Below are 27997 nucleotides of genomic sequence, written 5' to 3' on the forward strand. Positions count from 1 at the left end.
TTTGATCAATCTAACTGAAAAGCAAATTTAAAAAAATGTTTAAAAAAGATAGCATCTCCAGCAATGAAGTAGCATTCATAGATACATGATCATCATTACAAGGTCCAGTGAGGGTCTACATATGTGATGTGATCAACATAAATCAAAAGATTATTTTTGATTGTTATGATCTCTGAAATAATACTTTTAAATGGCTTCCAATATAAAATTCACCTAAGCACTTTCTCTTCCTCTCCCTCTTTCTTACATTCCTCATATACATGCATTATATATGCACATTGTACGTTGGTCGTCAGAATATATTTGTAAGTTAATTTCTCTTCCCAGTTTTCTACAACTGCTCCCGCCATGTGCAGAGATAACGCAAATTATTTTGAGGAGTGAACCACTGATTGGGGAAATAAATGGCTGAGGATGCAAAGAATGTGAGCAATTGTACTTACCTTGGGTAGACGTCTATCAAAACTCTTCCTAAGGCCAATTCTAAAGATTAACCTGTTGATGATGGTAGATGAGGCTTATTTCAACTGATTTGGTATTTTTTGCTGGGGTTACTTCTGGGTCAGCTTATACTGAATCACTAGTCACATGAATGAATTCTTGATGAAGATGCTAGAACTGGGTGCAAAAATGGTCACAAGTGCAATGACTGTGTAGTGAATCTATCCATATGATCAAGCTGACTAACACCGATTTGTGCATGGATTCTGGAAAATGTTCAGACTAGATTTGTTGTAGCTGATTAAAATAATGTTAAATCCTTTCCATATATGAGTGTGAGACTCCCAAAATACAATTATATACATTTACAATTTGAAACTCAATTACTTTCATTAGCAGTTTCTTTACCAGTTCTGATTTTTTTTAAAAAAATAGTACAAAGAAGTTTTTCCAAATGCCAATTTAGCCACCTTTACTAATGCTTGGTAGAAGCAATGACCTGTTTAAGCCTAGAATTGTTTTATGTGTATATTGGAGGAAAAATCTTTTCATTTCATCATAAAGAACAAGGTGGTTTTGTTAGTTGGACTGATAATGAAGTTTGTTTTACCATGTCAAGTGCTGAAACAGGTGTAAAAGCACACAATCAAGTGAGCATTAGTGGCTATTCTGCTTTGTGTAGCATGCAAAATCAAAAGAACATTTCCTACTGGAGGCTCATGTCAGGGAGAAATGGCTAAATCTAATTTCCTGAAAAGCATGCCTGTTTGATACATATTTGTCCTAATTACAGCTAATGTAAAATGTAGTACATGAGTTTCTAAAAAAATATAATAATACGAAAAGACAGACAATGGAAGGCAAATAAAGCTTTTGCAAATATCCATCAGCTTGTTCATCTGCAGCCAGGAAGCTTCAGTGAAAACGTCTACAAAGGCAGATGGTTCAGTTTTTGCTTTTAGTGTAACAGGCATGACATGAAACTTGTAGTTCAAAGCTAAACTCCAGAGCTGATTGACATGGAGAGAATGATACAGAGGTGACATCCAATAGCAGAATGGAATTGTAACAATGTAATGGATTGGAAAGTTGGCTTGTGGTATTAAATAATATAAAGATCTGCTAGCTAAAATCTACTTCTGGGGATATTTTTGTTATCAGTTAAAGTTTAGAATAAAGTATCTTCAACTCATAGAACAGATTTCCATAGTTTAAGGACTTGAATTGTTTGCTTAATTGTGTCTCAACACGGTGCAATTGTTTAAAATTGTGTATCACAGAATCCAATAAAGGAGAATATGTGTAGCTCGGGGTTGAAATTAGGGGTCCTTGGCGCTCTCTGAGCTCGTTTGTTTTCTTGCAGATAACTTGATGATGATGATGATGATGTCTGCAAGAAAACAAGCAAGCTCAGAGAGCACCAAGGACCCCTCAAGACAGTATCCTTTACCATTATGGATTAACCAAGAACAAATTAGATTGTAATGATACACACACACATATACAATACACACACACAGAATATATACAATATATAATTTTAAAAGGTGTAGCTGCCTTCCTAACTTTTTTTTGACTCACCTGGGGATACTGTATTGATGCCAAAATAATAACGAAAACCTGAATCAGTCTCCTTGGTGGACAGAATTATTCTAGTTATAGGAAAATCAGGATCAGATATACAATGTTCTAGCAATTGTATGGGTACATGTGTATCTGTATATGTTTAATTGTAACTGTGTGTGCGTGTGAACATTTTGGAATTCCTAGCCATGATGCCAACGTGTGTATTGTGTCTCAGTGCAAGCTGTGGGCCACAGGTGTGGATGTGATTTGTGTTGACCAATCCTTGCATTTTCTTTTTGCTATTCTCCTGCCTTTGTGCCCTCCTTCTCCTCTCTCCTCCCCATGTAGTCATCTATGCAAGAAATGAAGTTTAGTGCTTAGAGCCTCATTTGAATTCAAACTTTGCTTCCAAATCATATTCCAATCATATTTAGAAAGGAAGCTTGACATGGTCCCTATCAGCACTGGCATAACATTAAAGGCTCTTGAACACGACTCACTTCTAGGGAACAGTGTAAAAATCATCTACCTTCATTTAATTTGTCATTATGTGCATATAATGAAGATCTGTAGGAATGGGCTAGCTAGAGAGTACCTACTAGAAGTTTATTATTTTCCCTCAGACTACAAGCATTTGTGTCAGTGCTATTCCTAATATACTTCAAAGTTCCTTTTCTAAAGTGTGAGTTCTTTATTAGTGTCAAGATACAGAAACAAAAGTTTATAATTAAAAATATTAACCAGATCGCTACCGGCAAGCTGAATAAATGATGCCTGGCAGAGTGGAAGAAGGGAGGATGATTCTTCTGAACAGGTTAAGACAAGAAATATATACAGTAAGTGCTAACAAGTTACGATACAGGCAGTCCTCGACTTACAACCATTTGTAGCGGCCGCTCGAAGTTACAGTGACACTTGAAAAAAGTGACTTATGACCATTTTTCACACTTACATCCATTGCAGCATCCCCATGATGATGTGATCAGAATTCAAACAATTGGCAACCGGTTCATACTTACGACTGTGCCCCAGGTCATGTGATCACCTTTTGCAACCTTCTGAGCAAAGTCAATGGGGAAGCCAGATTCACTTAGCAACTTGTTACTAACTTAACAACTGCAGTGATTCGCTTAACAGGCTGAGCAAGAAAGGTTGTCAAATGGAGCAAAACTCCCTTAACAACTGCCTCGCTTAAGCACCAGAAATGTTGGGCTCAGTTGAGGTCGTCAGTCGAGGGCTACCTGTAATCTAGGACTCTTAAGAAGGCACATCTGAAGTCTTGGACGGTGGGAAGTGACCAAATACGTCTTCCCACTCGCGGGACGGGCGAGAGGAGTGGGCGCGGGTGAGCCGCGTCTCCAAAACCTTGCTGTCCATCTCGGTGCTATAGATCGATTCACGAGCAAGGATGGAAACAGCCGGGACCGAAGTAAGTAGTTCAGTGATGCACCAATGCGAATGTATCTGCCCGGTCCGGATAGCAAGAAAAGCGCTGAGATTAAGACCTACCTAGTCCAAAGCAGATCCCGGAGAGCGACTGATCCTCTGCAGGAAACCTTCAGAGATTACATCGGAGGCGGATGGCCTGGCTATCAAGAGTAGATCAACCGTCCCGATTGTCAACTTATTCAAGCCGGGCGGGTGAAAAACGCAGCCGCAGGTTGCAGCGTTAACTACTCGGCGCCGCTGCCTCCTAACTAACCCTTCGCCTGATTTCCGCGGTCGAGGTGCCGATATTAATAACGCTCCCCTCCCTTTCTGTGTGGCAAAGGGAGGAGGAGCGGCTGGGAAGAGCCTCTCTGCTGGCGAGGAAAACATTAGCTGTACCAGCCATGGCGGCAGTTCCGCGCCAAGGAGGAGATCTTCCCTCACCCGGGTTCAAGGAGATCCGCCGATCCTCCCGGAGGATCAAAAAATGAGAGACTCCCGGCGGGCGGTGTCATTTTAGACCACGTGGTTTCGGGGGCGCCAGCCAGCGGGTTGCTCCCCCGGGGTTGAGAGTCCCCCCCCCATGACATTATTGTACACGGGACGATCAAAAACGGATGAGGAAAAACGCAACGAGAATACCCGCATGGCGTTCTCGAGCAGGCCTGCACAGCGTGGTTTGTGGCACGAGCCACCCTCCTTGCGTTGGCAATGGGAATCATACAGTAGACGGATATTGATAAACTACCGCTTAGCCACGATCCAGGCCAAAATTAAACGTTTTGCATAATACCAAGCCGCTGTCATGCAAATATAAGCTGCGTTAGAGATGACTACTGCGGGTGTATTATTTGTAAAGATGCTTAGTGTCTTTCACCTATGCTTGGTCATGGCTGGGGATCTGCTGCCCAAAATCGTGGGCTTTTCATTTGTGCCTGTTAATTTTCCTACATTGGGACTGATGGGAGCAAGAGCCAGTGAAGCTTATGGTATGGATAGGTAGGGAGAAAATATAAACTCCGAAAAGTGTTTCGTACTTCAGGTTGGTATGTTTGCTTTCAGATAACATGTAAGGCCATGAACATAATATCCAATGCAGCCAGCATGGTCCATTACAACCACCTTGTTACTAGTCATGAAACACTTCTCATGGCTGCAAGTGGGCAAAGTTGAGAACTGTAAATAAATCAGAATATTCTTCTGACTTCTTAGAATCCTGATCCTGCTGCCAAGGCAAAGCCCCGGCATCACCTGATCTCAAAGTATCCTCGCCAGGTTAAAGCATCCCTTGTTACAGGTGCCCTGGATGTACTAGAGTTCACATCTCATTGTTTCTTGAAAGCCTGAGTTTGTATTGTATAGCTATTCATTTAGCTTAAAGGAATCAGGCATCCACCCCCAGAACAAACTGTTGCGTCCTTTGTTAAAGGATCTATACACTCTTTGTCAGTCTTACTTGAAGCCTGTCCTTTATGTCCGTAACAAAGTTTGTGCATCATATTTTCTCCCAATTCTGCTAGAGAATGTAATTATTTTCTCCTGTTTTATTTGATGCTGAAATTCCAGGTGCCTGTTGTCTTCTTGAAATTCACCTTGGTATCTTCAAAGTGCTTTTTACACACACAGTAAATTTTTGGCTCCTTTTCTTGTATTGTTACGATTATGGTTAGAATAGTCCATGGCTAAAGAGTACCATACTAGTATGTCTTTAATAATTGGTCTTTGAAAACCCTATGCTAAGAAAAGAAATCTTTATTTTAAATTTATTTATACACTTCTAACAGGAAACAGTGGTGCCCCAGAACTGTACATAATCAGCAGAAGGCAGGCATGGATGGTATAGGAAAGCCAATTGAAAGTGAATCTCATATACACATTTTTTTCAAAATGAACTTCTATTAATACATCCATATGTATGATTGAATACTCCAGGAAAGTGCTTACATTAAAATACTATAAATATATCACCATATTATATTTTCCTTAAATGGAAATATCATTTTTTACCTCTGTAATTTATGTTTGTTTGTTTGTTTGTTTATTTCATCATGTATGAATTAGGTAACAAATACAAGTATAGACATGATTATGAATACATGAAATGAATATGAATACAAGGGAATATTAGGACAAGGACGGTACACATGCTGGTGTGCTTATGCCCCTTAAAGACCTCTTAGGAATGGGGTGAGGTCGACGGTAGACAGTCTAAGGTTAAAGTGTTGGAGGTTTGGGGAAGAAACCACAGTATCAGCTAGTGCAGTCCAGGCATTGACAACTCTGTTACTGAAGTTGCATTTTCTGCAATCAAGTTTGGAGGAGTTTACCATAAGTTTGCATCTATTGTGAGCTCATGTGTTATGGTTGAAGCTGAAGTATGCATTGACAGGTAGGACATTGTAGCAGATAATTTTATGTACTACGCTTAGGTCGGATCGAAGACGGCAAAGTGCTAAGTTGTCTAAGCCCAAAATTTCAAGTCTGGTGGCATAAGGTATTCTGTTGCAAACAGAGGAGTGGAGGATTCTTCTCATGAAATATCTCTGGACTTGTTTGATTGTATTTATGTCTGATATGCAGGGCAGGTTCCAGACAGATGAACTGTATTCAAGAATTGGTCTCGCAAAAGTTTCGTATGCCCTCCTACAACCCTTAATGCCTTTTTGGCAATGCTGTTACAAGTGAGCTTTGGCACTTAGATCGTTTGAGATGAGTACTCCAAGATCCTTGACAGTTAGGGTTAGGCTTAGTTAGGGTTAGATCCTGTTCATCCCCTTCAGTGTTTGCATTTATTGTAAAACATTGCTGTGTACCTGTTTGTCTATTGTAAGCAGAGAGAAAGACATTGTTGTTGCTTGCCATTTAAAAATAAAAAGTGAAATCTAGGTGATTATTTCAGCCCTAACATTTGTTTGGCAACTGAAAGAACCTTGGGCTTGAAAAAAGCAAAGAGAAAAGGTTGATAAATGTTTTTCACATTTCAGAGAACTCTTGCGGCTGACAACATCTGAATGATCTTGTCTGATCTTAGAAACAAAATACCACCTAAGGAATACTATGGCTGTAGACTAGATTTGGAAGTAAAAATAATAATCCTAGATGATGACAGTGGAAATTTATCTGAAAAACAGTATAGAAATTACCCACTCATCAGAAGTCAAATGTACTGAAGGAAACTACATTATTTTCATTATGAAGTAGTATATATTTTATTTTATTATATTTATTATTTATTTCCTTTATTATCTTGATAAAATTCAAGGTGGCTAGTATACCTGATACTCCTTTCTCTTCCTATTTTCCCCAAAACAACAACCCTGTTAGGTCAGCTGGGCTGAGAGAATAACTGGCTCAAAGTCTTTACACAAAGGGATAAAACAGTCCAACCTATCAAAAGCAGCACCACAAAATTAGGAACACAAATTGAAATAGGGAAGAAAATGGTAAGTGAGCACCTGTCTACCCTAGACGAGTTCAAATCACCAGGACCGGATGGATTACACCCCAGGGTTCTGAAGGAGCTAGCAGACGAGATCTCAGAACCACTGAATTATATCTTTCAGAGATCCTGGAACACCGGGGAACTACCAGAGGACTGGAAAAGAGCTGATGTGGTTCCCATCTTCAAAAAAGGGAAAAAATTAGATCCAGGAAACTACAGACCTATCAGCCTAACCTCAATACCAGGAAAGATTCTGGAAAAAATAATCAAGCAACGAATTTGCAAACACCTAGAAGCAAACAAAGTAATAGCCAAAAGCCAACATGGATTTGTCAAAAACAGATCATGCCAGACTAATCTTATTGCATTCTTTGATAATGTGACAAAATTAGTGGACCAGAGGAATGCCGTTGATATAGTTTACTTGGACTTCAGTAAGGCTTTTGATAAGGTAGACCATAACCTACTACTAGATAAAGTAGAAGAATGTGGGTTAGACAGCATCACCACCAGATGGATTGGTAACTGGCTGACCAACCGCACTCAACGTGTAGTTCTCAATGGAACTGCATCTACATGGAGGGAAGTATGCAGTGGAGTACCCCAAGGCTCTGTTTTAGGCCCAGTACTCTTCAACATCTTCATCAATGATTTGGATGAGGGAATAAATGGGGAACTCATCAAATTTGCAGATGATACCAAGCTGGCAGGAATAGCCAACACTCCAGAAGATAGGCTTAAGATACAGAAGGATCTTGACAAACTTGAACATTGGGCACTATCTAATAAAATGAAATTCAATGGTGAAAAGAGTAAGGTTCTACATTTAGGCAACAAAAACGGAATGCACAGGTACAGTATAGGTGATACCTTACTCAGTAGTAGAAACTGTGAAAGGGATCTTGGAGTCCTAGTGGACAACCATTTAAATATGAGCCAGCAGTGTGCAGCAGCTGCCAAAAAAGCCAACACAGTTCTAGGCTGCATCAACAGAGGGATAGAATCAAGATCACGTGAAGTGTTAATACCACTTTATAATGCCTTGGTAAGGCCACACTTGGAATACTGCATTCAGTTCTGGTCGCCACGATGTAAAAAAGATGTGGAGACTCTAGAAAGAGTGCAGAGAAGAGCAACAAAGATGATTAGGGGACTGGAGACTAAAACATATGAAGAACGGTTGCAGGAACTGGGTATGTTTAGCTTAAGAGAAAGAAGGACTAGGGGAGACATGATAGCATTATTCCAATATCTCAGAGGTTGCCACAAAGAAGAGGGAGTCAAACTATTCTCCAAAGCACCTGAGGGTAGAACAAGAAGCAATGGGTGGAAACTAATCAAGGAGAGAAGCAAATTAGAACTGAGGAGAAATTTCCTGACAGTGAGAACAATTAATCAGTGGAACAGCTTGCCTCCAGAAGTTGTGAATGCCCCAACACTGGAAGTCTTTAAGAAGATGTTGGATAGCTATTTGTCTGAAACGGTATAGGGTTTCCTGCCTAGGCAGGGGGTTGGACTAGAAGACCTCCAAGGTCCCTTCCAACTCTACTATTGTATTGTATTGTATTGTAAAGTCACCCAGCAATCTTTCATGCCTAAAGTGGAATGAGAACTTAAAGTTTCCTGATTTCTAGCCTGGTGCCTTAAGCATTAGGTCAGACTGGCTCTTTATACCAAACTGCCAGTCCAACAATAGAAGAATTGGCTCAAATGAAGTTGGATACAACTGCTTAACAAATGAGCAATAAATCTATTGTGTGAACAGACTTTTATAAATGGATGGGTTAGCCTTTATCAAATACTTAACGAAGTGTATGAATTTTTATTTTGGTAATTAATTTGGTAGGATTGTTACATGTGCATGTAGTTTTGTCCTTTTTTTTAATCTTCTGGGATAGTAAGGACACTAATTTGCAGGTGGAATGTCTGCAGAAGCTGGTCACATGCTCCATCCCCCATCAATGATGCATTCATTGCCAGTCATGTAGGCCGACTGAAATTTAGGAGAGAGAAAAAATAAGTTAGAAAATAAAAACAAACCTGGCATTCAAGTGATAAAATGCTTCAGAAATGAATGTGATTTCTAATATAATAGGAAATACTAACAAGATTTAATACACACATTGATAATGTGGTTTAACTGGTTTTGAACCTAGTAATGAACTACAGCATCTTTGTAGCATCACCAGATCATCATTGATGCATTATTGTCTGTCTTCATTCTCCTTTCACTTAGGCACAACTTTAACAGATGTTACAGGTCTCTACGAAATTACCTCTGCAGGTTATGGCAACAAATGTTCAATTTGTTGCATAACTTTCACAATAGCAGTTTTAAAGTATGTTTTATTACTGTATGAATCAAGTCAGTTGTGATTAAACAAACCATTTTTTAGTATGTATGAACTCCAGCTTCAAGAAGATTGGTTACTTTAACATCTTAGGACATCAATGATGCTTCATCAGAGAAGAGCAGATGAGTTAGAGGATTGAGAAGGTATGCTAATAAAGTGTCAAATTTGTGTTCAAGCCAGCAATCATGACCACTGATGGTCATGTACTGAAGCCAAGGTGGAGATGATGGCACATGCTAGAACGTTCCAGATTATTGAAATGGCCCAATCAAAGTTAAGGGAACTGACCAATTAGAAAAAGAAAATGTCATCTGCAGTATGGACCCTGAAGGTACAAAACTGGGCATTTACTCTCAAGTTTCAAGGGTCCTCATCAGCACCAGATGTTGCGACTTGAGTCCAAATGTTGCAAGTTTCCCTGCCCTTGCTTCTCTTCATATTTGTCTGGATCTTTAATCAAGCTAAGCATTTAATGAAAATCTGTAACTGGAGATTGAAATCTCCGAAATAAATTAAAATTAGCTTTGATCATCTTGCACAGTAATTTTGAAATGATTTTCACCTTGCTTCTGTAAATACTTATTTTAAATAAAAGAGGAAGTTAATTTTCACTGAGTCTCAGTATTCTGTCCTATGTCAGAAAGTCATCTGTGGGAAAAAGTTCCTAGGGCTCCATTTAGAAATAGAAAAGGAAGTGAAATAAATTATGTTGATAATTGATAACATTTTCTTTTACCTCTGTTTCCCTATTCATACAGTTCCTTATTGCAAAACCAGACTGGCTTGGGATATAAATTGAGGTTTGATTCACTTGGTGTAGTTGTTAAGGTGTTGGCCTAGAAACCAGGAGACTGGGAGTTCTAGTCCTGCCTTAGGCATGAAAACCAGCTGGGTGATTTTTGGGCCAACTTACCCCACAGGGTTTTTGTTATAGGGGAAATGGAAGGAGAAAGAAGTATTGGTATGTTCACTGCCTTGTGTTGTATATGGGGAAAAAAAAGTTGGGATAAAAATCTTTTTAAAAAGTGTTTTTTTTGTGTGGGGGTAGCTTCAAATCAGTGTCGGTCAACTATCTGGATCAGTTCCTGCAGTTTTCTTAGCAAGATTTTTAGAAGTGGTTTGCCAGTGCTTGATTCTTTGGACTGAGAGAGAGTGACTGGTTTATGGTAACCCATTGGCTTTGTGCCTAAGGCAGGACTAGAACTCATGGTCTCCTGGTTTCTAACCTAATGCCTTAATCATACAACCAAACTGTCTCTCTCTATATATTTGTTTTATTTATTTATCAAATTTTTAAACTGCCTATCTCCCTTACAGAAGGGCTGGGTGATGTACAATAAAATAGTGAAATATAAAAACAAGACATAATATAAAAATTTAAAAGAGGGAAAGATACTTAAAACACATATTAAAAATTAACTGAAAGGCGACGGAAGGACTCTCAAGGTGGCCACCAGCCCCGTGCTTATGTTTTCCTCTGGGCTCCACATGCAAGACCAGAGAGCCATGTTTTCACAAGGCCAGCAAGGTGGGGGCCTGTTTCATGTCGGGAGGAGGAAGAATGTTCCACAGGGCAAGGACAATGGCAGGGGAAGTTGTCTTCCTGAAGCCCATCAATTGGAATCATTTGACTAACGGGGTCTGCAACATTCCTGTCTGACAGCGTGGGATGGGCAGATGTAATGGGACAAAAACAGTCCAGTAGGTAGCTTGGCTATACCAACATCTTGAATTGAATTTAGAAGCAAATTGGCACTCAATGCAGTTTGCGGAGAAAAAGTGTTATATGCATCCTTCTTTGGGCGTCCACAATTGCCTACATGGCCACATTCTACACCAGCAGAAGGACAGTATTGGCACAATTTACCAAGAGATAAAAACTGCTGGGCTAGTAATTCCAGGAACTAGCCAGAAGCACAACATAGAAAATAAATATGCCCAAGTGTGTTACATACATTTTGTATCCTCATGCAGAACACTAAGAATAATAAGAGTTTGGAAACCTCCCCCAAATGCATAACGATCTTGAGGACTGTTGAGGGTTTTTAACTGCATTTGTTTACCCTGTTTTCCTGAAATTTAAGACCTCCCTGGATAATAAGCCCAATCAGGCTTTTGAGTGCATGTGCTAAAATAAGTTCTCCCCCGAAAATAAGCCCTCCACAAAAATATTGCAACACAGCAGCAGCCATGAAGTGACCATGCTCGCCACCTCCTGCACCTCAAAAATAATAAGACCTCCCTGAAAATAAGGCCAAGTGCTTATTTTGGGAGGATCAAAAGAAAATAAGACTCTGTCTTATTTTCGGGAAACATGGTACATATTTAACGAGCAATCTCTTCACTCTTAAATTGCTTCTGGCAATTTTTGTCAAACTGGACAAATGTTCACAAATAAGCATATAGAAGTAGAGTTTATGCTGATATGGCAGACTCCATATACACTCCCAATCAGGGGGATCATCCAGTTTAAAATGCAAAATAAAAGACTGTAGGCCACACAAAAGAGAACATCAAAGGATTCACTGCAGCAATTAACTGCAAACCAAAATATTTGGCTTCACTGCGAAAACAATTCCAGGTTTAAGAAAATCTATTTGCCAGTTGAATCTGACTTATCCCCTGATATAATTAAACACCACACAATTTTTGTTATGAAGTTATTTTTAATGGTGTTGAAATCCTACACATAAATCTCAAAATATTGTAATGTCACCTTGGTTGATTATGGGATGTAGCCATATAATCCAAAATTTTACAGATGAATTATTTTGCATTTCAGATAAGAGTTAGATTGTCAAAGGTTAAAATACTTTTTCTCAATTGAAATACGCAGTGCAGTTGGTGCCAGAATTAAAACTACTATTTGACTGAAGGACACATCCCCTTTCTTTACTAACCCATTTTGCATGGTGTTTATTGTGGCAATAAATATGTGCATGACATCTTTCCACTGGCATATTTACCACACATAGCTTGATTTATATTTCAAGGAAATAAGGGCTGAAGTTCACTATGGCCATAATGTCCCATACAGCACATGATTATTTCTATTAGAATAATTTTTGCACATCATACTTTTTTAATCTTCTGAAAGAAATTTGGAACGGTTTTCAGATTTTTTTGGGGGGGGGAATTATTAGTCACGCAGACTAATGCATTTCTTAAATGGGACTGTAATGCAATAATGCAGAAGGACATTGGTGCGGATCAAGATTATTGTGCTAATTATTATGCTATTAGGGGCCTCAGGCTGAACTGGTGACCTTGTGTTACTATTAAAGTTTTATTACCATTAAAACTTTTGCATAATTGCATGAACCATCTTCTGAATTTTAAATGGCATTAAATTAGGAGTGGGAAACTTGCGATACTTGATGACTGCAATAAAGTACTGTTCCAAGACGTCTATAGGTTATGGTCAAAACAAATCAACATAAACCAAATGGAGCTTCACATTCTAATGGTTTCCCAAAACCCTCACAACTGGCCATATAATCTGAGACTGCCAGAAGCTAGAACTCTGCAATGTCTGGAAGTAGATGGCTTCAGATTCCCTATTCTTGAATCCCTATTCCTTGACCTATCAAAATCAGGACAATAAGAGTAAATATTTAAGAAAGAAACTCTAAACAAATGGTACAATGATAATTTGGGATTCAGATTCCATTGCACATATTTGCAGTTATCTATACAGGTAGATCTCATTTTATGACTGTAATTAAGCCTGGAATTATGGTGATAAATCACTGAGTCATTAGGTAGGTCACCATGTGACCATTTCCAATTTTATTACTTTTTATTATGGTAGTCTTTAAGTGAACATGGTGGGTGTTAATCAAATACATTTTATCCAATGACCCTTTTTTACCAGAAACCAGCAAAGAAAGAAAAGAAAGGGGGGGGGGGATCATGGTCATGTGACCATGGGATGATGTGGTGGGCAGGTTGCCAATCACCCAATATGTCATATGACTTCTGGGGACAGCCCTCAGAACTTCAAAATTGGATCGTACTAGGTACCTTTTGGGGGCTCTGTTGTAAAGAGCGACGCCCAAAAGTGATTAAGCAACCTGTCATTAACCAATAGTAGTAGCACTTAGACTTATATACCACTTCATAGTACTTGACAGCCCTCTCTAAGCCGTTTATAGAGTCAGCACATTGCCCCCAACAATCTGGGTCCTCATTTTACCCACCTTGGAAGGATGGAAGGCTGAGTCAACCTTGAGCGGGTCAGAATTGAACTCCTGAAGTGAGCAGTTACTTAGCGTGCAGTGCTGCATTCTAATCACTACACTGCCCTTACCTATAATTACCTATAAAATATCATCTATATATATTTACATATATGTTTCTTCTTCTAAATTTCCCATTTTACCAACAATCTCTTAAGCAACAGGAAAGTTCTATTTTTTTAAAAAACGCCATATGGCTGATCCAAGAAACTTACTTCATCAGAAGCCAGATATACAAAGAGGTGGGCAATTTCCCCAGCGGTAGCCAATCTGCCCATCTTCTGCCTGGCAAGAAAATCTTTTAGTGCCTAGGGTGAAAATGCCATTGGCAGTAAATATTCAGCCCTGGAGTTAGGATTTTTCATCATCAGACGTCACAGATCAGCATTCTAACACTCCCTACAAATGATTTGATAAGTGTCAAAATCTTACGTTGTTTCCAAGATATAATTCAAAAAGAGTAGGACACCTACAAACCTAGAATGCAAATTAACGAAGTTTAATTATGGTAAAATATTGAATGGGACATTTGATACATTTGTTCTTTGGTTAAAAGAATAAACAATATCAACTGAAATAATTTGCTAACTGAAATAGCATAGAAAATAACAGTTGCATCCTTCAAAATTCAAGATATATTGTAAACATTATCCAGCTTTCTTTCTTGAAACATCTTCTCAAGCATGTAATACTCAATACTGTAATACTCAATACTCATCAATACTGCACAGATAAGTACCGCAAGGTCTAAAAAGTACCAGTGTACAATGTTATCACTTGGCACAGCAGCAAATAATTAGCATAACCAATGAAACTCACATAAATTAAAAACTTACTTAAATGGAACAGGTCTCTAGTGTCCATTCTGTACATCCAAAAAGACTAAAAGGGCTAATCATACATCCTTTGAGACTTTAAAAAGTTATCTAATTTATTTTGACACTTGAGGGAAGATGTGCCATTAGCACAGTTACTTGAGAAGACTGTAGTAATGATTTGCTGATACCTCAAAGTCAGCCTATTGAAGCAGTCCCTTCTTTCTAATAGTGCAATTAGTCCAGTAGGACTCCATAAAATCCTACAACAGAAGAAGGCCTCTCTACTGCCATCCTATTTTAGGAATTTGATCTTGGTTGAAGACAGTATTCTTACAAACATGCTGTAATTCTGTAATGATATGGAATGGCTCTTCAAGCAAATCAATTATGTTTTCCTTTATAACAATAAGAGTGCTGTTACCTTCCCACCAAAGTGGTACCTATTTATGTACTTGCATTTGTATGCTTTTGAGCTGCTAGGTTGGCAGGAGCCTGGGCAAGGACCAGAGCTCAATCCGTTGTGCGGATCTCGGGTCTTGAACTTGGACTGCCGGTTTTCCAGCCAACAAGCCCAGCCCCTTAACCATTGAGCCACTCAAAAGTGCTCTGTGATGTTATGCTAGCCACATGACCATGGAAATGTCTTCAGACAGCGCAGGCTCAATGGTCTTGAAACAGAGATGAGCACCATCCCCTACAGTCAAGTCTACAGATTAGCGGAGTAAAATCTGCAAGGACTCCCTTTACCTTTTTTCATACCATGAAAGGCAACACACACATTCCCCTTTGTTGTGGTCCTCCTCTTTGGCCACTGAAACACTGATTGTCAACAACTACTACCTATATATTTGGCTTATTAGATAAATCTAGAAGAAAACACCAGGAAGAGTCTAAAGTAGATTTCTGTCTGAAGTTTCATTTCTTTATTATGTTTTGTATGCTACCAAGTACATGTAGGCTCATGGCGACTCATAATCAGGCATATAATTAAGGATAACATTTTAAGTGTCCTATTTATCTCTCTAATTCCACTTTGTTAGCCTTTTCAAATGTCCCACTTTGGATGGTAACACGGTGTCTTTGCATAGGAACTTCCCAGCAAAGGTTCCTATAAATATTTGGGAAAGTCTTATAGAGCTAGCTGCTATATATGTGTTCCTTCACTGTGCACTTGTTTATTTTAATAAAATGCATTATATACTGTATTTTTCAGAGTATAAGACACACCTTTTCCCCCCTCAAAAAAGAGGGTGAAAATCTGGGTGCGTCTTATACACTGAATACACCATTTCTGGCCTCCCAAAACCTCGCTCCTGCGCATCCCGTTTTTCACAAAAATGGACGTGCAGAGGGTTTGGGAGTCCTGCAATTGCTTCTGGGGCCTGGGGAGGGCACAAATGAGCGAAAAATGGGCCATCTTTTGCTCGTTTTTGCCCCCGCAGCCCCCAGGAGCACTCTACAAGCCTCCAAAGCCTATGTATGCCCTGTTTTTTGCAAAAAACGAGGCGTGCCAAGGGTGTGGGAAGCCTGCAAAATTACTTCTTCAAAATCTTGGTGCATCTTATAGTCCAAAAAATATGGTACCTGTTCTGGATCAGGTCTTGCTTGGATTCTTTCCCTCAGAGAAGGAGTGTCAACAGTGCCTGTAAAACATACCCAAACCTTAATTTAAAATGATGCCATGCGCTTCACAAACAGAGATGGGGCATTTTTTAATTAGACTCTAGACTAAGTAAAAAATACATAGTACTATAAATCAAATGTAGCTGATGCATTGTAAGCACATAATCCCTTAGATAGTAAAGTTCTTCAACTTTGAGCTACAGTTTGAATTCTTTTGAACAATTCTGAAGGACAAAAAAACCAAAACAGAGATTATAGAATATTACATACCAGGACAAACACAGTTGCATCTGATTCCTTTTTCAATGAAGTCAGCAGCTACAGACTTGGTGAGGCCAATAACTGCTGCTTTTGAAGTACTGTAGACACATCTATTGGGAACCCCTGAGGTAGAAAGGATTAGCAATCAGGTAGGTAAGTGGAACATATTAAATGAAGAAGAGTGATTATGTTCCATTCTGTATCGGCCTCCATCTCCATAATGGCTCTTTTGAATAGTCTTGAGCTGCTCCAGACTTCTGTTTGGTTATTTATTTATTTTTTTACAAGGAGTATTTTGTAGATCAGGGGTATCAAACCTGCACAGATCGTGGGCTACAATGTGACATATCACAATGTTTTTTGCCTTTGCAGAGACGGGATGGACATGGCCTTCATGGGCTGATCTGGCCTGCAGGTTGCCAATTTGGTAGGCCTGTGGTAGATGGAGCAATTCTATGCTTTATACAAATTTCTCAATTTTAATTGTATGGACACATTCCTATTTGTTTTTAATTTTTCCTTTTTTTTTTTTTTAGGAACGGAAGCATTCAGTACATAAACAAGTGTTAGCTGCAGTCTTCATTGTCCATCTTTTTAAGCACATATATTCACTCCCTTTCATGCTAGCTGGAACCAGTTATTATCAGCTACTAACCTTTGATACTGGATGCCACAGAAGACATGTTGATAATGTTACCAGATTTCTGCTCAAGCATCTGTTCAAAAATTGAAATGTTAAATGCTGTGATCTCTTAAGTATTAAAAAAATGATTTACAAGTAGAGATCTAAATACTATATCATCTGAAGAATGAGTTTTTTTTCATAGAAGGCACAACAAATATTTGACACAAATGCAAACTTTTCCCAACTTGGTATACCCTGTAATTTTCAAGAACAAATTACATAATTCCCAGCCAGCATTTTGGTTGACAATTATCAATCAAAAAAAATTGGTTGATAATTTGATCAAGAAGTTGAAAACCTATTGAGATTCCAGATTCAGAATGACTAACCTACCATATTTTTCAGAGAATAAAATGCACCTTTTTTCCTCAAAAAAGAGGCTGAAACTCTGGGTGCGTCTTATACACCGAATACAGCATTTTTTGCCTCCTGAAGCCCCCTTCTTCACCAAAATGGCCACGCATACCCTTATGGAGGCTTTCAGAGAACTCTTGGGGACTTGGGAGGGCAGAAATGAGCAAACAAATGGGCCGTTTCCCCTCCCCCCCAGCCCGAGCACTCTATAAGCCTCCATAAGGCTATGCATGCAATTTTTTTGACAAAAACAGGCCTGTTTTTGCAGAGTGCAAAAACTTTTTTTTTCCTTTTGGAAATCTCTTTAACTGATTGATGAGAATTACATTGATCAAGTGCTGTGCCAGCAGAAACAAAGTATTAGGTGCTGCAGATTGTTAGCAATTTCCTTCTCCAGCACATGGATAAATACACCTGGAAACATCTACCTACCTGCCTACTCTCTCTTTCTCCCTACCTATTCACTGTATTTCTCTCTCCCCCTCTATCTACCTACGTACCTACTTACTCTTTCTCTCACCTATCTACTGTATTTCTCTCTCTCTAGCCCTCTACCTACCAACCTACCTACTCTCTCTCTCCCCCTACCTACTGTATTTCTCTCTCTCTCTCCCTCTTTATCCCTCTATCTACCTACCTACTTTTTAAAAATTTGCCTCTTCAAAATCTTGGTGCGCCTTATACTCCGGTGTGTTTTATACTCCGAAAAAAGGCCAAAGTATATGTTTTGGGCCTAATACCCTTTGTGTATTGTTGGCTTTTGTGCCAACAATCACACACTTTTTAATCTCAGCTTTTACTAGCCCCAGCCACCATGGCCAATTGCAACACGTTATGAAATTTGAAAATATGAAAGATATCAGCTGCTGTGCCTTACAGCAGTGTTCCCCAACCCCCGGGCCGCGGACCGGTGCCGGTCCGTGGATCAATCGGCACCGGGCCGCCCGAGGAACTTCAAATCATTTCACTGTGGCGGGCGGCCGAGGCGCAGAGCATTGCGCCCTCCCAAGCCCGCCCATTGTGTGACAATAGCGAATGAAAATTCGCTATTGTTACACTGATGCTCCTCCTGGCCAATCAGGGAGCGAGTCCTCCCGCTTCCTGATTGGCCGAAAGGCAAACCTCACGCCATTGGCCGAGGAGGAGGCGCCACGGGAGGACTGAGGACTCGAGGTCGGAGACGCGGGGACTGAAGAGAAGCTGCCGTAAGATAAGTGCACGGAGGGCGGGGGTTCTCTGCTATTGAGGAGACTCAGCACTATGGCGCGATGATCTCTGTATTGAAAGGGGGAATGCTGGGGCATCTCTGTATTGAAAGGGGCACGCTGGCATCTCTGTATTGAGTGAGTTAAATAAAATAAATCACTTTATATTCATTTTTTGGTGTAGCTGTATTTTATTTTGAAGGCATGTTTAAATACAATTAAATTAAAATTATTAAATCAAAACAAGCGGGCCATGGAAAAATTATCAAATATTTACCGGTCCGCGGTGATAAAAAGGTTGGGGAGCACTGCCTTACAGGATTATTATAAGGATTCCAGATTATTATAAAGTATTACGGTTGCCTACCTCTTTAAAAGATAACATATATTAGGTGGCTTGAGAACTTTTCAACTTCCGAATTTCTTTTCGTCTTACCCAGTTGCTCTACAGACATGGGAAGTCTCAATCTTACCTTAGGCAGGAATGTTTTGATCATGAGATACATGCTACGAACATTGACATTCATTGTGTAGGCCCAGTCTTCTTCCTCACAGTCCAAAATAGTCCCATGATGAACAAACCTACAGCAGAAGACACAACTCTTTTATTTTACTTTCTGAAGCACATAAAGTGTCAAGGTGGCAGAATAAAACCATAAATTAAAGATTCAGGACAAGTCCTAGTATGCTGAAATTATGACAGTTGTTTCAGAACTACAAAGATGATGAGTTTGCACATGTATGATCCACAAAGTGGATAATCACATTTACACTTTCTGAGAAGTGAATTTGTAGGCATTGGCAAACACACTGGCACAAAATTGGAATTGCAGAGGTGTCATAGTCTCTAATACATATAATTAATTACAGGAGGACATATAATTAATTATAGGAAGCTTTGGGACTATGGCAGTGGTTCTCAACCTTCCCAATGCCGCGACCCTTTAATATAGTTCCTCATGTTGTGGTGACCCCCAACCATAAAATTGGTGTCTCGGTTCCTAGGACCATCGAAAATATATGTTTTCCGGTGATCTTAGGTGACCCCTCTGAAAGGGTCATTCGACTCCCAAAGGGGTCCTGACCCACAAGTTGAGAACCACTGGACTATGGCAATAGAGAACGGTTTGATAGTCTCTTTTCCTGTGCTATTAATCAAACTGACACTTGTTCTTATTTTTATGCAGGTTGTTCTGAGCTTTGGAGTGATATTTCAATTCAACCAGGTTTTTGAATGAAGTCCTGTATTTTTCGGACTATAAGACGCACTGGAACATAAGACGCACCATGTTTTTTGAAGAGGTAATTTTTTAAAAAAAGTTTATATTTTAATATTCTAGCATTTATAATATTATTAGGTTTATGCCCATCTGATAGGCAGAATCAAGAAGATTATTATAGAAGGAATCAACTTGCTGTTACTCATTAAATCTTGCATTGCCAAATCATTGTTGATTTAGATTATTAATAATCTAAGTGGAAACAAGAGGCAGATTTCAGAAAGGAGAAAGATTAGAAAAACAGTTAAAATCTGTTAACATCTTACCCTGCAATATTGCACAAAACGTCGATTCTCTTCACCTCCTTGGCCAATTTTTCAATTTGTTCTTTGTTGGTGACATCAAGCACCCGGATCTGAATGCCTGTTAAAAGAAATCAACATACTCTATGCTATGATGAGTGTTTTTTATGTTCTCAAAATTAAAAAAGCAGCCGTATTACGAAGGGGAAAATACAAGTAAAGGGACCATACAGTACTTCCAAAAACAAAAGCCATTTCACAAGTTCAACTTCCATAGCATTTTGGCCCATGTTATCTTAGCAAGGCAAAGTCAAAGAAGAAGGGGGACAAACAGAACCAATTCAAAATATCCTGCTGCCTGAGAGAGAAAAACAAGATGGCACCCACTTGACTTTCTTCTTGCAGAACCCAGAAGATTCCTAAGAATGGTTCCGAAATGCAAAACATGACCTGTTTCTCTTTCTCTCCCTCAAAAGAGGGCAACAGAGGGGGAAATGTCACTCCTGCCCTCCAACATTTAGCAACCCAGATGTTTGCTTTATCCAATGAAAGAGAACTCTTGGAGGCTGATATGTTCTGAAGACATAGGAATTTGGACCAGCCTTTGCACACCTATTCATTTGGTAGTCACATGTTTAGACAAACTCCTGAAGCAAGAAGAAAAAATAGATGTCTTTTGACATCAGCACTCTGCGTGATGTTGGAATGGATGGATGGATGAATGAATGTAGAGCAGAATTTACCATGCTTTCTAATCACATGGAGTAGCTCTGCACCGAGAATCCAAATGCTACTGATGCCGATTCTCCTTCTTCTATGAAGAAATAGCAACTTATAAGCTTTTGCCTGACATAGTCCTCAACATTCATTTATCCATGAAAAATTTTCTTTTACACCGATCTATTTATTTCTTTTATTTATTTATTGGAAATAAATAAATTGTGTCAATGTCTCGATTTTGTCATACAAAAAATGAGAACAAGAACAAGAGAATAAAAATACAATGACAGAAACAATTGGTACATTAGTGCACTTATGCACACCCCCTCTACTGACCACTTAAGTATGAAGTAAAGTCCACGGAAGTTAATTTGTAACCGAAACCGTGAAAATTTGTAGCTGAGACAAATGAATCAGGAAGGGAATTCCAGACTTTGACAACTCTATTACAGAAATCATATTTTTTACAGTCAAGTTTAGAACGATTTACATTGAGTTTACAGAGGTTGTTTCAGCACATATTATTGCGATTAAAACAGAATAAGTCATTTACAGGTAAAACATTACTACGTATAATATTTTATGACATTGCCTACATGTGGTACAGATAGTCCTCCACCTACAACCATTCATTTAGCAACCACTCAAAGTTACAACGGCACTGAAAAAAAGTTGCTTATGATTGGTCCTTGCACATCATCATCTCAACATCTCCACAATCATGTGATCAAAATTCAGGCAATTGACATATATTTATGAGAATTGCAGCATCCCAGGGTTGTGTATTGCCATTTCTGACTTTCCCAGCTGACTTCCAACAAGCAAAGCCAGTGAGACTAATTGGATTCACTTAATGACCACATGACTCACTTAACAACCATGACAAAAAGATGGTAAGACTGGGCATGACTCAACAATTCCCTGGCATAGCAATGGAAATCCTCCTCCCAACCATGGTCGAAAGTCAACTGCCTGTGTCAGCTTCTTCGAAAGCATACACAAAACATCATAAATGTTAAAATTGTTCTGCTCGCAGTAACAAATTTACATTATTAATGTTTCAGTTAGAAGTTATTTCTGTTTGCTGAGTAACATTTTATGTGCCAGCATTTATAACCCAGAATCATAGACACATTTATATCTTCCACTGAATCACTGAATAATTTTCTGAGTTATTTGGAAAATGTAGAACTGAAAATCAAATTCAGAAATAATTGGATCACACTCAGCTGCCTGAATAAAATCTTTTTAACAATAACACCGTTGAAGAATAGGACATTAAACTTAAAGTCAGTTGAAGTCAGCTCCGAGTCCATTCAGGTTAACTACTCTGGAACTTCCTTGAGGATCTAGGAAAGTAAAGGAATCTCTGGAGAAATCAGAGGCAAATGAAGAAAGATTCATGGTAGAGATACAGTTGACCTACATAGCTAAAAGCCAGCCTTGGCACCACTGCTAAATAAACACCAGATTGGAAATTTAAATTAAAATGATCTAATGGAATGAAGAAAACCTGAACTTGACCTGACAATTTTAAACAAATGACATCTGACAATTACCGAGAACTAGGACTTTGGGAGAGTCGTTTATGGAGGCCTTCTTCAGTCCAGTGTCCAATCTTCTCCACCCACTATCCAAATATTTGGGCTTCAACTCCCAGAATTCTCAGTCGGGATTAATTCTGCTGAGACAATTAGGATGTCACATCTACACATCTGGAATGTGCCAGGTAAAGAGGGCAGAACACCCACAGAACTTTTGACAGCTGCTTTATGATTTGCTCATTTATCCTCTCAAAATAGCCGGGAGGCCCATGAGCAGAAGCTGCCAGAGGTTCTTATCTGCATGGTAGCCTTCGGGGTAGGCCTTGCAGGCCACAACCTTGCTGCTTATATTAGAGCTATAAGAGAGAGGAGATAGCAAATGTGAAGGCCATGGTAGCTCCCTTGTTTTCTCTGCTTAAAGATTTGCTCGTTGCCCAGAGCTACCCTGAATCCTGTTCTGACCTAGGCTTCCCTAGATCATGAAGCAGACTCCTCGTCCCGATAAAATCTATTTTATTTAGGTTAAAGGGAATTCCTCCCCAGCAAAGTCCTCGCAAACAGTCTTCCATGAGATTTCACAACTGCAGACCTTTATCTGGCTTGGAGAGTTGCTAGGCCTATATCTTCCAAATGCCACTCTGTAGCAGCAATTACTTGGCAAGAAGTCAGGAACAGATCTTCACCCTAATAAATTGAAGTAATTGTCTCCTGCAAACTCCCCTACCCTTTAGCTCCTCTTTATTCCCTATGGGAGGGGCCATTCACCGTCCACCTGTGCCTTTACTCCCGAGTTCCCTTCTCCTGGCAGCTCTGCGGATGTGCACATTGGGAACAGGCTCCAGCTGTTTTTCTGCCTCACTGATATCCAACTCCAAATGGTAGCTGATAACTGTTGGACAGCCCTGGCCCCATCTTTGCCTCATCAGAACTTCCCCAGACTCCAGAACTGGCCCATGTTCCTCCCCAACCTCCTCACTGTCTGAGTCTGCCGCCAGCTCCACTGGCCGCTCCCCAGGGTCCAGAGGCTTTATAGGAGCCTGGGGAGGGCGAAAACAGCCTTTGCTCTGGAGAACAAAAAACAACTCTACGAGCAAGCCTTCAGGGAAGCCTCCTGAAGGTCCCTGAAGGCTCCGGAGGACTAAGAACGGCCCTACAGACAAACCGGAAGTGACTTCCAGTTTGCTCGTAGGGTCATTTTTTGCCCTCCAGAGCCTTCAGGGATGCCTCCGGAAGGACTCGAACTTCCGATTTGCCCGTAGAGCCAGTTTTTTGCACTCTGGAGGCTTCAGGGAAGCTCCTGAAGCCTCAGGAGGGCCTCCGGGGGGCGGGAGGCTATTTTCACCCTCCCCAGGCTCCTATAAAGCCTCTGGAGTCTGGGGAGGGTGAAAACACCATGCCAAAAAGTGGGGGGGAGGGGAGTGCTGGTTGTGCACATTGCATTATGGGTGTGGCATGCCCACGCACGACCCCCCTTTGTTCTAAGTAATTCAAGGAATACCTGGATAACTTTCCAGTTCTCGAAGTTTGGACTCATTGATATCTGTAGCAATAACTTGAGCTCCTTCTTTTGCAAAAGCCTTTAAAAACAAAAATAGACATACATGTTCATTTTTACAAACTATAGCCAAACAGATAAAAGCAGCACATTATTTTTCTTGTGTTTTTAATAGTTGTGTTTATTTTAAATTGTTATTATCATGTTCTTCTTTGCATTACTCTGGTTCCACTGGAAAAATGGCTAACAACCAACCACAATAACAATAAGATAACAATAGTATCACCATCAAAGATTACAGAAATTGTATAGATTTTATGCCTACAAAATTGATTAGGAACTAATTTTTTCCCTGAGCTTTTCTGGAAACTCTGAAACTGCTATTTTTGATATATGTTCTGAAATACCAGAGAATCTTCACAGACAATGAAAAGTTCTGAAACTGCTGAAAAAAATGACTTGATAGAAAAAAAAATCAAGTCTTTTGCAAGCCATCCTGTAAACTAACAATCTACTTGGGAAAAATGAGTTTTCGCATCAAATGAAAAGACTTTTTATACTTTAACTTTTATATTCAGAAGACAAACCAAAATATATTGGCTGAAAAAAAATTCACGATATACTAAAATCAGATTTGAGATGAGATCTTTAACCCATGAAGTGGAAAGTATTAGTCTATTTGTATATGTTCCAGGCCTGAGGCCCCATATGTGAGAAGGATTCCATCTACTGGTTGTGCCAAGAATTGTTGAGGGTAACATCTTCCTTGGTTACTGTGTATTTTAATCTTTGTATTTATGATGGGAATTATTTTTAATTTAAGATTTCTTGCCATCCCAAATTACTTGTTCAGGTGGGAGTCACAGAAATTGAACATTTGCAGGATACTGATGGTTTGCAAAAATTGGAAAAATGCACAAGAAAAAAAATCTTACCATTTCTCCTAATCGCTATGTATCTATGAAGGGATAAAAAAGGGAAAACTTGGAAGTAGGAATGGAATGGAGTTTTCCAAAAGAAGCTATGGCTGGCAAGCTAGATCATGGATTTTTATTGCAAATTCCAGCTAAATATATCAAATATTATTCCCTAGTATAAACAGTATTTATTTTAAAGATTTATGCAAGTCTTCGCCTTAATGGAAAAGGAATATGTATAAATGGAACAAACCAAGATCATAATATTTTCCTCTGTGTAAGTTGCCCTGTTTTTAAAATTAGGACTGACTTTTATCTTGCATGATTTTATATTATTATGGTTCGCTACACAGTCAGCCAGATGTTCAGACTGGATTTTGAATTTTTATCCACCTATGGAGTCCTTCCCAAGAATCTGAGATAGGCAGGTGTTGGTGTTTTGTGATGTTAGAAGTATCATTGCAGGATATAAGTTGTTCTGAGTAAAGCTGCATTTTGCAATTATTATTATTTGTTCAATTTCTTTAGCCGCCCATCTCAGTAAATGATTCTGTATATACTCTAAAATTGGCCATTAAAGTTTACTTTTTATAGTTATGAACATTATGCCTACGGTAGCTTGAAATACCCACCTCTTAAATAAAAGAACAGAAATGCATACACAATACATTTACTTTCAAAAAGAATGAACTTATAAATGTTACATCACTAAATGAAGATTACTTATGGTGCCTATCTGTAGACACGGGCACAGGTTTTTTTTTTGATTTTTTGCAATAACATGAAAGTGATTTGCCATTGCTTTCTTCTGAGACTAATTTCAGAACTTGGATTCCAAGGATTTCCTGGGAGTTTCCCATCCAAGATGTAACCATGCCTGATACTGTTTAGCTTCTTCAAGATCAGTCAGTCATGAAATGTTGGCACCTGATTGTGATGAAACATAGGCAGCATGACTATTATTCTGATAATATTAAATCCTTTCTCTTCATGTTTTTATTTTCACCACTTCTTTCAGCACATATCCTTTAGCGCTTAAAAGGAAGGTATTTTTGTACCTGAAACTTGTAAAATCAATTGCACAACCTCATGATGATATTCAACAAATAATTCTGCACTTACTTTAGCCACCGCTTGGCCAATTCCTTGGGCTGCGGCAGAGAGCAGTATTACCTTCCCTTCAAGCCGCCCCATTTTAGAAGCAGCTCCGATCAATTGTAGGGCCTTATGGATTAGTGTTCATTACAGCTGCAAGGTAACATACGTTCATTATATTGCCATTTATATAGTAGCCCAAGAGATCTTCGTGCTTTTGTACTTCTGGTTATAAATTTTAGATTTTAGAACTTAATTTACAAGCAGAGTTATTAGAAGGCTATTATGGTAAGACAACATCCTTATTAGCAATCCAGATCCTCATTTATCTGCACATTATTTGAATGTTTTGAGAATGGTTTACTTGAGTATCTAATCGCATAGCCTCTTCTTTTTCATATGAAGCAGATCACCCCACTCCTTAATTTGTAGTTATCTCCAAAAACGTCTTCTATGGTCACTGATTTTGAATTTTATATTTGGCAACGGAGGGGATTTCTAACAAATAATAACATGCCAGGTGGGGAATTCTAGGAGTTGAAATCCTCACATTTTAAAGTTGCTAAGTTTAAAAACATGCTCTGAAGGGTTTGTACCAGTGGTGGTATTCAGCCAGTTCTCTCCGGTTCTGGTGAACTGGTAGTGACGGCTGCGGGACGCTCCGCCCACCCGTCCCGACATAATGTGCGGTGCACATGTGCAGAAGGTGGCTCACATTTACGAACTGGTAGGGAAGGTAAGTGAATCCCACCACTGGTTTGTACTTGAACAAAAAGAAATACAATCCAATATATTCCATGGCGTTCCCTCAGAAAGAAAACTGAACTCAAATAATATATATCAACCTTTTCTTCACCACAGACTTCCTTTCAATAACTTCTGTGGCCACGGACCATGGATCACCAACACTTAAGATTTAAATCATAACATTTCTTCAAATCTTCGTGGACCCCATGACATCACAGCCCCCAGTTTGTGGACCACAGGAAGAGAACATTATACATAACGGTGACCTGCGGCATTATGGTACGTTAATCTTCCTGACTGAAAGCAACTTTTCAAATATATGTGGCAGTTATTGATAAAAAAAGTCAAAGTAGTGTTATTCTTCAGCTATGGAAAGGATGAGGATTTATTAGTTCAAAGAATGAGGCACTGCAAGATAAACCGTTAATGGAATCATTTTTCATAATGAAGGAAACATCTACTTCTCTTAAATTCTGTCCCTGGTTTTAAAAGAACAAGCCCATTTCCTATCCTGGAGAGGGAAGGCTTGGACTTAACACCTTTGCTTCATATGACAAAAGTCATTCCTCTCTCATTTTTGCTTTTGCTTCAGATACTTGTTATTTTGTGAATCCTGGTTGATTCACAATATCATTAATTGAAGGCATTAATGAATCAATGCTTATAAAAAAATAATAAATATTAACTCTCTCAAACGCTCAAGTTCACATATCCCAGGACCAGCCAAGAAATGCAAACTCACGTGACAATATTTTCTGAAACAATCTTCTCCAATCTGAGGTCCCCCACATTTCCCCCTCTCATAAATCCCTAAAAGAATGAATGTAGGAATGGCAATCTGATGGGACAAGGCTGAAGCAAGATGAACAAAACTAGTACTGAAGTTTCATGCTAATTCTGGTTAATCAGCCTCCTTTAACTTATTAAATCAGCAGACACAGTAAATTGGATTGAATGGAGCAGAGTTTGGTTAACAAACAGTTAACTAAGCTTAACACAGTGGGCCGATGCGTTGAGCAAACAACAGCTCTAAATTGCTTGCATTTTGCTTGCCCCTTTGAAAGATCACACGGGGGTTTAAAATATCTACTAATCTTTGATGACATTGACACAATTCATTATGGAACTTAAATCTTTTGGGACCTTTCTCACAAGACTGGAAACAAAGTTTCCATGAGATCTTCGGAGAAAACGCGTCGTTTAGGCATAGGGAAGTGTGGGTGGAGCGATTTGCTTTGACTTCCAATATCTTACATGACAAAGCCCAATGCAATTAAAATTCTTTCGAACTTCTTTTTGCCTACAAAAAAACAACAACCCTGCAGCCTAATTTACTCTCGCATGCGTCTCATAGAGTTTCTTAGCACTAAAAAAAATAATAAACATGACTGCAAGGAAGAAACTCACCGCAGGAATCCAGCAAGGACTTTTACCAGGAGGCAGGCTTCTGTTTTCTGAAGCATGGTGGGATTTGTAGTGCAGTAAAGTGGCCGATTTTTTTAGCGTCCCCGCACGGCAAGAGTTTATACTGCCATCTAGCGA

General features: G+C 39.2%; 1 protein-coding gene and 1 long non-coding RNA gene across 3 annotated transcripts; both read right to left on the minus strand.

The window, feature by feature from the left end:
• Nucleotides 1-8630: 8630 nt before the first annotated feature.
• On the minus strand, nucleotides 8631-27964 carry BDH2 (3-hydroxybutyrate dehydrogenase 2). Of its 2 annotated transcripts, XM_081959819.1 has the most exons (10): nucleotides 27863-27964; nucleotides 25736-25861; nucleotides 23700-23778; nucleotides 19962-20058; nucleotides 18889-18997; nucleotides 16827-16887; nucleotides 16181-16294; nucleotides 15872-15930; nucleotides 13685-13777; nucleotides 8631-8870 (listed from the first exon to the last, which is right to left on the minus strand). In XM_081959819.1, exons 2-10 carry the CDS (start codon nucleotides 25805-25807, stop codon nucleotides 8817-8819), a joined length of 738 nt encoding a protein of 245 aa, XP_081815945.1. In that variant the 5' UTR covers nucleotides 25808-25861; nucleotides 27863-27964; the 3' UTR covers nucleotides 8631-8816. The 2 variants fall into 2 exon arrangements, with proteins under 2 accessions (XP_081815945.1, XP_081815946.1); XM_081959820.1 differs by lacking the exon at nucleotides 8631-8870 and having other exon boundaries at nucleotides 13742-13868.
• LOC309395506 lies at nucleotides 17860-18876 on the minus strand. The gene is made up of 2 exons (XR_014175918.1): nucleotides 18728-18876; nucleotides 17860-18082 (listed from the first exon to the last, which is right to left on the minus strand). It is a non-coding gene; the product is annotated as an uncharacterized lncRNA (long non-coding RNA).
• Nucleotides 27965-27997: the final 33 nt, after the last annotated feature.

The sequence above is a fragment of the Natrix helvetica genome, assembly GCF_964273705.1.
Source record: "Natrix helvetica genome assembly, chromosome: 7".
NCBI lineage: Eukaryota > Metazoa > Chordata > Lepidosauria > Squamata > Natricidae > Natrix > Natrix helvetica.

Bases quoted from the DNA above. Each gene is read 5' to 3' on its own strand.
- BDH2 (XM_081959819.1), bottom strand. From the start codon at position 25,807: ATGGGGCGGCTTGAAGGGAAGGTAATACTGCTCTCTGCCGCAGCCCAA. The intron at 20,059-23,699 runs GTATTCCTTGAA...TTCTTTTAACAG, and splicing joins AGAACTGGAAAGTTATCCAG to GCATTCAGATCCGGGTGCTT. The intron at 18,998-19,961 runs GTAAGATGTTAA...CTTCTGCTGTAG, and splicing joins GTTTTGTGCAATATTGCAGG to GTTTGTTCATCATGGGACTA.